The sequence below is a fragment of the Chelmon rostratus genome, chromosome 13 (genome assembly GCF_017976325.1).
Source record: "Chelmon rostratus isolate fCheRos1 chromosome 13, fCheRos1.pri, whole genome shotgun sequence".
NCBI lineage: Eukaryota > Metazoa > Chordata > Actinopteri > Chaetodontiformes > Chaetodontidae > Chelmon > Chelmon rostratus.
Window position 1 is genome coordinate 7,032,028 of NC_055670.1, and position 10,408 is coordinate 7,042,435.

The 10,408-nt window shown below is 44.0% G+C and overlaps 1 protein-coding gene across 2 annotated transcripts; it reads left to right on the forward strand.

The window, feature by feature from the left end:
- The first annotated feature begins 478 nt into the window (after positions 1-478).
- Positions 479-9,191, forward strand: shox (short stature homeobox). Of its 2 annotated transcripts, none has more exons than XM_041950595.1 (6): positions 479-887; positions 2,579-2,787; positions 6,081-6,138; positions 6,303-6,412; positions 8,389-8,601; positions 8,955-9,191. In XM_041950595.1, exons 1-6 carry the CDS (start codon positions 641-643, stop codon positions 9,042-9,044), a joined length of 927 nt encoding a protein of 308 aa, XP_041806529.1. In that variant the 5' UTR covers positions 479-640; the 3' UTR covers positions 9,045-9,191. The 2 variants fall into 2 exon arrangements, with proteins under 2 accessions (XP_041806529.1, XP_041806530.1); XM_041950596.1 differs by having other exon boundaries at positions 6,324-6,412.
- The last annotated feature ends 1,217 nt before the right edge of the window (positions 9,192-10,408 follow it).

Genomic DNA, 10,408 nt, shown 5'->3' on the forward strand with positions numbered 1-10,408 from the left:
AGGTTATAGGTGGTTTATGGACGGAGTCAACACAGACACATATACGTCAACTCACCAAACACACACACACACACATGCACAAAAAAAGTCAAGGGGCTACCCCACAAACCCAGCATTTGTATCTCCTAATCGCTTTAATTAAATTTTCACCGAATTAATTAGCCATAACAGCCATATACAGCCTCCTCGCAGGAGTGAGCCACCGTGGGCATTTTAATGACCCCGTAATTCAATTAACCGCCTCCATCAGCTCCATCATTGATTTGTGGAAGAAGAAGCAGAAGAAGAAGGAGGGAAAAAAAAGCTGCTGAAAGTTGAATTCTGCAAAGTCGAGCCGGCCTGTAATTGCTCAAGACACAGAGATCTGGAGGAAGAGGGGGTGGTGGGGGTGGGTGGGTGCGGAGGGGGGGGGGCTGGGCTGAGGTGGCCGTGTATAAATAGTGTGCTCTCAAATACACAGTCACAACAGCAGGAGTGATCTCACCTCCTCTCCACCCCTTCTATCTATCGCTGCTGCCAGCCTCCAAAAAAGAGCGTATCCGTGAGCAGTGCTGGTACTATATAGAGACGGTAAGGTCCATACCGACAGTTCACGGTGGATTTCCCTTATCAGGACCGCTACTGAGCGACAGAGCCGACCATGGAAGAACTTACGGCATTCGTGTCGAAATCTTTCGATCAGAAAACCAAGGAGAGCAGCAAAGAGAGTATCACGTACAGGGAAGTTTTGGAGAGCGGCTTGACAAGGGCGAGGGAGCTGGGCAGCCCGGAGACAAACCTGCAGGACATAACGGAGGGCAACCACTGCCCGGTGCATCTGTTCAAGGACCACGTCGATCTGGAAAAGGAGAAACTGAAGGACTTTAATGTTTCGAGGGCGACGGAGGGTAAGGTTTTTTTTTTTTAATTTGGATTTCAAGTGAATGCTCCGTATTGTGTCGGGGAAATGTCTCAAGTTCAGTGAAGGCAGCCGGGAGCGACGTTTTTTTTTTGCAAATCCGTACAAATCCGTGCGTAAAAAACAGTTGTGTTTACATAACGGTGCGCGTTTAGTTCAAATAGATTTCCAGAGTGAACACATTATTCTGTTGTTAGAATGATTATTTTACAGAGCAGGAGGCGGGCCCTTCGTCTCATGGTCGTTTTTAACTGTTTGATGATTGTCTTTGGCCAAACGAGGGAAAAAAAACACAGTTCTTATAATTAGAATTATTAATAGAATTTCATTTTATCTGTGGCTTTTAATGCGGAGTTTAGCCTTATTTTAATGGTGATTTAACATTTTGTACCAACAGGAAAATATTTGACAACTACAATAATGCTAGAGAATGTATTATAAAGTGGATGGAAATCCTTCCTACTCTGCTTTATTTTCTTTATTTCTTTATCTTTTACAGTATTATGGCCGTCATTTTATATTATATTTGGCACTATTTAAAAGTTTGACTGTAATGCTATTGTGATGCAGGTCCACCTAAAACCCCGTAGCCTCTAGAGTGGTCATGCTCTTGTACATTATGCACCCGAAAGTCACACTTTGAGCTGTTAAATCCTAAATCTTAATCTCAAAAATGCATCTCCCTCATAAAAGCCTGTCATTTGTTCAGCGGTTGAAAAGTACAGTGGCACAGCAGAACAGGCCTCTTTCCACCCAGCAGTGCTGCGGGCAGAGTTTGAGACATTTAGGGAGTAATTCCAACTTCTTTCTGTATTTATCTCGTCAGAAAAAGGCTCAGCATTGTGCTGCATTCCTCTGCTTTAAACTTTTGTTTAATTAAAACAAGCTGTCAGAGGAAGACTGCGTGTCCTGTGGCTCTGCGTGTATGGGATTCATTTAATAAGCGGTTTTTTTTTTGACACAATATTTAATGGCTTTCGGTTGTGGAAAAACACATTTTCACGTCAGCGAACTAGAAACAGCAAAGTGTGACGAAACAGGCGAGAAACTGCAGCAGTTGTCAAGTTTGTTACTAACAATAACACACTGACGGCACCTAACAGTGCAGTTGAAACACATAGGATAGACCTGCATGTATACTGACAGCCTTGCAGCGCATTAGGCCTGTTCTGCGTGAAATGCAAACGTTTTAATGGAAGACTAAAGCTTTCTGCTAGAATGAAATTTATTTACAGCCTGAAATAACCTCAGTCTGCTTCAAGGAGGCGAGTAATCTTCCCGTTTAGCCTGGGCTTATTTCTCTGCCCTTTAAATCGCGTACATGCTTATTACGCTTCGATGCCATGCATTGACTGATCCACTTTTTTAACGGCGCTGACATTACGCACTGACTTATGGAGGCTGGAATTGCAGCCACAGGCCTCTCTCTCTTGAAGAAACTGCCGGTGTAATGTGTGTGTTGCTGCCAAACTGCCAGGCCTCAGGCCCCCGACAGGGCCCACTGTAAGGCTACGGGGGGCCATTAATGTGCATGCTTGATATGTGTGTTAGTGTGTGCGAATAAAGAGAGAGGGGGGCGGATAGTGTTTGTGTAACTCTTCCAGGGAGGTGGAAAGTCCAGAATTTGAACGCATCTTCCCCCCCCCCCCCCCCCCCCCCCAACAATGCGCCGTTTAACAGGGATATACGAGTGTAAGGAGAAAAAGGAGGACGTGAAGTCGGAGGACGAGGACGCACAGGGCAAACTGAAGCAGCGGAGGAGTCGCACTAACTTCACCTTGGAGCAGCTCAACGAGCTGGAGCGGCTCTTCGACGAGACGCACTACCCGGACGCCTTCATGAGAGAGGAGCTGAGCCAGCGGCTGGGACTGTCCGAGGCCAGAGTGCAGGTGGGGGTCTCCATCTTTCCTTCTCACACTTATCTGAGTCAAAACAACCGACAAGAATGGGTGTTTTTTCTCCCATAATGTGCGTGCAGGGACCGATAGTGTGCGCCTGCAGCACTTCCACTGTCTTGACCTGTCAGTGACAATAATCCTGGTGTTTTTCAGTGACAGCAGGATGTTTGTGAGATGCTATATACTGTCAGACTGTTATAGATCTTGCAGCACGAGGGGGGATTGTTTAGTGGCACCCACGCGCTGTGTCGGAGTTTGTTAATGATCTAATCAGTCGCTGATTTATGCTACAATCAAGCACTACTATAATTAAGAGGCAATCCAAAAAATAGTGTGCCACATGAAAAAGACTTTATGGATTTATCTTGGAATTATTTGCTTATAAAACAATCAGCAGGGGAAGAAAATATCGGAGCTGTTAAAACAAAGCTGCGGTTATTTTCCCCCCTTTTCTTTTCTTCTTTAATAACCCAGTTTACAGAGTCTGACCTCATGCTGATCAAGCGAAACTCTGTGTGAGCCGCATGTCGTGTTTAAATCGTGCGTAAAAAAGTCTCAAACGAGCTTTTCCTCGTTTCTTTTCTGACATAAAGGCGTCGTTGTCTGTGTCCTGAATGCAACATGCAAAAAAAAAAAAAAAAAAAAAAAAAAAAAAAAATGTAAAAGCAAAAATGTCAAGAGCTCATTGGCGGGATGCACTTACAAGCCTGAGAGGTGCGTGATGCAGCCTCTGGTGAAAATGCCCCAAGTCTAAAATACTCTTATGATATTCGTATGGGAATTTGTTAATCGTCTGTGACACTCAACAGTGGATTTATTTCATATTATTGCGATTTATGATTTTCCTCTCCTCGTGCCTTCTTTAGAAGTCACAACTTAATATGACAGAATAAAATTCAGCAAAAAATCACTGTGGATCTTTTAGGATTTGTAAAATTGCAGGTTGAAATTAATTCCTATTTCGACTGCATAGCTAACCCGGTGTGTGTGTGTGTGTGTGTGTGTATTGTGTGTGTGTGTGTGTGTGTGTGTGTGTGTGTGTGTGACTCCTGTGATAAGCAACTAGTTAAAATAACGCTCCAGTTTTATAGAGGCTCGGTTAGCATCAGTCAGCGATATCAAACAAGTGTAAACTGCTGTAAATCATCCGGGATGGAACAACCTCCTGAACTTGTAGAGCCAAACAGCCTGTATATACTCCTGCGATCCCAGCAGCCCAGGGGGCAAAAAAAAAGGGAAAAAAATCCCAAGCAATGATTAAAATGAATGAAGAGCCTGAATGGCTGCTTCAGGGGACGCGCTCTTATGTCAACTCGTATCCCTCCTCATTTTCTTTGTAATATCTGCCATTGGCTTGATGTAGTGGTCCCCATAAAAACAGATTAGAAATAATTCAATTCCGGCCCAACTCTGCCGCTGTTCAGCTTTCTAATCGGGTGAATAAGACCCGTCATGGAGCTTTATAAGCCCACCGACTAACATCGTCGGCTGAGCGCAGCGTAATGCGGGATAACGCTCCAGCGAAGTTTGCAGCTTGCGCATTAAAATAATTGAGGTGTGAATATGGTCGATAACAGCGTGACTGCGTGCTGCCTGTGATCAAAGCGACGTGCGCGCACAGGAGCCGTCGATCGCCTCTGCTCGGAAAATAAAGCGTCTGAAAAGTGGTTTTTGAAGGCCCTGTTTTGGGCGCGGGGACATGTTTTCTCCAGATTTAGCGGGAGTGAGCTGCAGCAGGGCTGCTGTGCAGGCTGTGAGCCTGCGCTCCGAGCAGCTGTCAATGAATCTAATTGAAAGTTATGAGAGCTTGGTGAGGAGCAGGCAGTAATTCACTTACGACTAATATCTTTGGGTTTCTGGCGCGCTGCTAAATTAAATGTCATTATTCACTGTCTCTATTAAAAAATCAAAAAGGAAATGAGATTAGGGTATTTGTGAAGCGCATCATTGAGTGGCCCTTAATGAAGAAATAACTGTCTGAACCAGTGTAGTTCACTTTGCTTAACATACTGGCACGTAATTGGAATTGATCTCGGGACCGTCTAATATTAGCCTTGATTTATCTGAGGGATTACTGTGCGACTATGCAAAATCACCTGGGATTTTTACAAACACCTTTTCTACCATCATTTAGCCCCGTGGAGCTGATAACTCACCGCCTATAGTCATGACAGTTCAAAATGTGTGCCTTTAATTACTGACAATAGTAATAATACTAATAATACTACTACTAATAATAATGACATTTAATTGTCAGAACATAATAAGAACCTTACATTTATCCTAATTAAATCTCATATTGTGTTATGAAATTCTATGTAGAACGTCTCTATATTGTGACATTCGTATAAAATAATTTTCGTGGGCTCAGTTTTTGAAGGCCAAATTAATGGATTTCTAGTTTCTGCTCACTTTTCCTCCTCTGCGGCTCGTTTATCGACCGGCCTGTTGTTGCAGTCCCATCGACACGCTGCTGCGCGCAGATCCACGCCGCTCAAAATGGCTCCACGGCACCTTGAGTCATCGCCGTCATCATCATCATCATCGTCGCCGTCATCATCAGTCTGCGCCCTTTGTGGTCCGCGACCAGCCGCTAATTTCGCGTCTGTAAATGATAATCATTGCGGGGTCGGAGGGGAGGGGAGATAATGTTATTCACCGAGGCAAATTAGGTTGATGATGATTAACAATAGGCCGCAGCCTGCAGCCTGCAGCTTCAAAGACAATCAGCAAATTAGAGGCTGGTTAACGAAGGCTTTCTCTCTCTTTTTCCATTTTTAAAATATCTTTATAGGATTCTTATAATATTTCTGCGCGGTCTGTGAGGTCGAGGCAGCTGCCTCAGTGCTGGATTTCTAGTCATTTTGTTGTATTTTATTGTCTGACCCCACGATGTTCCTTTAACAATTTATTGTGAAGCTAAACAGCACGTTTACACCGAGCTTGTGGATTTGTTTCAGGACTTTCTGTGACGTTTTTATTGAATAAAAAATTGAACATTTTATTTATTTGTATCCTTTAAATAAATCTTCATTTACATCCTGTAGATAAATCTTTTTTTTTTCTTATTTTTGTAGTTTTTGTACAAGCAGCTAAATAAGATTTGATGTGTTCATATTCAGATTTTTCTTTTTATTGGTTACAAAGAAGTGGCCTAAATTATAATATTATTAAACATCAGATATGAAAATAAAAAGAACATCAATTACATTTTTGTTAAAAACTGGATTTATTACTAGTTTTTACTTATTTTTCTTACGTGTCATTTGCTTTTTCAATTGCAGGTCTGGTTTCAGAACAGAAGAGCAAAATGTCGAAAACAAGAAAACCAGATGCACAAAGGTGACTGCTGCTTTTTATAATCTTTTGAATGATCTTATTTATATTTTCCTTTTTTTTTTTGAGTTACTTTAGTTTTACAATTTGACACCGTTTTTAACTGCATGTCGAAAAAAAAAAGTGACCTCCTCATCTCACATAACAACAACTGTCTGGCTGTCTGACAGACATCTTTCCCTTCTCTCCAGGTGTCATTCTGGGCAGCGGCAGCCACCTCGACGCTTGCAGAGTAGCACCCTATGTCAATATGGGTGCCCTCCGGATGCCCTTCCAACAGGTAGGCCACGTTCTTGTTTTAGCAGCAGCTGACAAAGCTTGAAAAATTCAGAAACATCTAATCAGCAAACTCAGGCAGAATTTAATGTAGAAAAGTTAAAGAAAAATGCAGGAGAAAAGATGATTACTCAGCATCCTATAATGCAGCGAAGGCGGTGGAATCTGTGAAAACAGGTCAAAGTGAGCTCAGGCTTCATGCGGGTGCTTCTGTGCATGCATGTAGCTGTTGTGCTGGAATCAGAGTCATAGTAGGCCATCTATATTTGCACACTCTCATGAATCTATAGGCCATGTGCAGCTATTAGATGCGAGTGATGAGAGACTGTGTGTGTGTGTGTGTGTTGGAGGAAGGGGGTGCAGCTCAGACCTCAGTGCACCTTTCACCTCCTGGCTGTGTGCACAGGGTCATGCTGCACAGGCAGAGGAAAGGTGGACAGACATTTGATCTGCAGCTATCTGCTTCTGCGGCCCGGCCGCTGTGTTGTCTGCTTGACCCCCGTGAAAAGCGGCGGCCTAATTAAGCCAACAGTGCGGCAGGCACAAGCACATAAAAGAGATGATGAAAGCGGGGAATGGAGTGGGCTCTGATGGATATTGGCGTTGAGCCGCACTGGCAGGGGTGGAGGCTTGAGGCCTGCATACCGAGATAGGCTCGCTGTTTGAGGTTGAAATAGGCACGGGCTGCACTGATATTACAATGCAGCAAACGCATTTAAAACAAGCGAATGGGAAGTGGTTTGGCTGAGTGCGGGGCACGACTTGTAACTACAAGGTCTGAGGGTTGAACCTGGCTCGAAACCTTTGCGTCATGTGACTCCTTCCCATCCTTCTTCAGTATCAACCAGGAAGTAAAGAAAAACTGCTAAAATCCTTGAATAAACAAAAGACTATGCAAACTGTGAGCGTGTGTATGAGGATATAAACACACGCACACGACGTCCACCACCTGTTTTGCCAGAGATGGATCGGTTTCTGTTGTGTCCCCCAAATCAAGTTTCCAGAAGTTGAATTGGGTTTTCCATCAGTGCTTATACACTTGAATCAGATGTAATTGCTCTATACGTTTGGGAGTTATCAGCCACAGCTGCAGTTTGTTACCTGATTGTCTGGAAATGAGATATGTGGGAACGCTCGTTGTTTGCAGGAGGTTTTGTTTGGATGCCATCGCAGCGCTGCCGAGCAACTATAAATCTGTGGTTCAAATTAATTTTCCCTTTCATTTAGCAGCTTCAACTTAAGTGATTTTTAGGCCAATATGAAAGGAGGGAAAGCGAAAAAAAAAAATTAGTTAAAACTTTGACTTTAAATCGTTCTATTTTGGTTGGAGGAGAGAGCATGAAATACTTTCGTTTTCCCACTTCTTCCTGTGGCGTTTGAAACACATGAGAAATGGCAACAGGCTCAGCTCTCTCCCTCTGAAGTGAGTGGATGCTTAATTTTCACCTACTTCTTATAAAATAATTGCCAAGAATGTGAAAACTGATATTCTATGCTCCTTATGGTTTCTTTTTTTCCCTTGACTCAGGAATATGTCTGGATAAATATTTATAACTCCAAATATGTGAATATCTTTTTAGTGCAAAATTGTTTATTTATGCAATTGAATACATAATCAGGATAACAAGACTGCATATTTCCAAGGGTATAACGGAGTCCTCAGTCTGAATTAAACAAATCTGTTCTGGGTCCTAGAAAGACTTTGATTCTAGACGATTAAATTGGATGTGGTGTCTGAGAGCAATGTATGATTCATTAACTTTTAGAATAGCTGACATGAAAAAAGGGCTAAAGTGCAGAGCGCAGCCCTTAACTATTTTCTTAGAAAACACACTGTAAGCAACAGCTTTGAGGGGGTAAAAATTGAGGGGGAATTTAATAGTGTCAGACGGTGAAACCTAAATCCTCACACACACACACACACACACACACGGCCTGAGGCGCCCACGTTGACTAACTTTGGGTTTTCTCGTTCTGCAGGTCCAAGCCCAGCTCCAGTTGGACGGGGTCACCCACTCCCACCCCCACCTGCACCCTCACCTGGCTGCTCACGCTCCCTACCTGATGTTCCCGCCCCCTCCCTTCGGACTACCAATCGCATCTCTCGCCGACTCGGCCTCTGCAGCGGCGGCGGTGGCGGCTGCTGCCAAAAGCAACAGCAAGAACTCGAGCATCGCCGACCTGCGACTCAAGGCAAGAAAACACGCCGAGGCTCTGGGACTCTGACCCCACCGGGCTGCCCCTCCGCTCGCCTGATGCCCATAATCGCCTCTCACACAAGACTGAGCCTGTGAAAGGGCCGTGACACTCACAGCTAAAAACTAAACTAAACAAAAACAGTGAGTGAGAATGAAAGAGAGGAACACATACAGAGAGGGGGAGAGGGAGTGTGTGTGAGAGAGAAGGGGGGAGAACAGTGGAGGAAGAAAATAAAAAAGAAGGAGGGAGCGAGAAAATTGTCACAAAACCAGCTGCCAAAACAAACCACTTGTAGAGAACGGTAATTAAATACCAATGAAATCACCTTTTACTTTTCGCCCCAACAGGCAGGACTTCTGCGGGGCCAGTGGCTCAGTCCACTCCAGGCACAGATCACATCCCAAGGACCGTACAAACACATGTGGATGTCTGTCTGAGGGCCAGGCCGGGGCCCGTCAGACCAGAAGACGTTAGAACAAAGCAAACTGGCAGGCAGCAGCAGGGCCAAAAGCAGAGCCCCGCTGACGCTGGCTGCCGCCATGTTGACAATGCGGAGGGTTGAGCATGGGGGAAAGAGACCCAAACACCACCTCACCGAGGCATTGGAACGGCTCTCACCTTTACACTCCCCCTGCCCCCCCCCCAAACCCATACACCCCCGAGCCCCACGCCCCATCCCGCACCAGCCTCACTAGAAAAATGAAGAAAAAAAGAAAACAATAAAAAAGGCCATATTTGTCTCCAACCACTGTGTTCCCTGCTGCTGCCAAGTGCATGAGCTCTAATGGAGGACCGTTGTGGGACTGGCCTCCATCCACACCTGACATAAACAACTGTTTTTAACACTGCCATTCTACATGCCCACAAACCCCCCAACACCTACACAGCGAAAGGTCTCCATCCTTCTTCTTATGGACTTGTGCTATAATAACAGCTCACCTTTCCTTCGCTGCAGAGGGCAGAGTTGCTGTTCTGTGTTGCTGGGCATGTGTCGGCGAGACTCGGTTTGCATTTCTCCTCACAGCGTGCTCTCTCTTTATTTCTTTCTGTTTGTTGTGTTGTGTCCTGGGTAAAGAAGTGAAGGTAGCCTTTGCACTTCAGGTCTTGTATGTGGGTGTTTACAAATGGCACTACAAGCAGATACTACTTTACTAATTAAAGGGGGAGGGGGGTTTGATATTGTCATGTGATCAGCAAAAAGGACATTATCTTGGATAAAGGGTATACATGCGTTTTTTTTCTTCTCTTTTGTTTTGTAATTCTGAAAATAAGAAGAAAGCATCAGTCAAACTGAAATGCAATGGTGTGCAGTTTAAGTGCAATACTGTAAATAGCAAAAAAGTAAAAACAGCTAGCAGTTAATCCTCAACGTTAAAGAGACCCAATGATTCTTCTGTTGTTTTTCATGCACTGTTGGAGTGTTGAATTTCTTTGCCAAACACACCAGGTTTTCTACAGCAGTGTACATTTTTATTGAGTTGGAGGAAAGTCGCTCATTACCAGGTGCCATATCCCACGTAGCCTCCTGTGTACTCAAGTGGTTTTGTATACATCAGGTGCAGTTGTCACTCGTTGAGGAAAACATGAGCACATTTTTGGATTGCTGCAGAAATTAGGGTCAGGTTCTGAATAATAATAATAAAAAAAATCTCCCCGCTTCTCTGCTCACATTAGAGAAACTTTTGGATATTGGGAAATGTTCATGATAAAACCATCAAATCAGCATTGTAATCCAAACCAAGCAGTTGTTTACAACACGATTAACTTAATTCTGCATGTTATATGTGACGTTTCATCATTC

What these genes read in the sequence shown, in the direction of transcription:
- shox (XM_041950595.1), top strand. Translation starts at nt 641, where the DNA reads ATGGAAGAACTTACGGCATTCGTGTCGAAATCTTTCGATCAGAAAACC. An exon ending in TGTTTCGAGGGCGACGGAGG is followed by an intron (nt 888 to 2,578) that starts GTAAGGTTTTTT and finishes GCCGTTTAACAG; the next exon opens with GGATATACGAGTGTAAGGAG. An exon ending in TCGCCGACCTGCGACTCAAG is followed by an intron (nt 8,602 to 8,954) that starts GCAAGAAAACAC and finishes TCGCCCCAACAG; the next exon opens with GCAGGACTTCTGCGGGGCCA.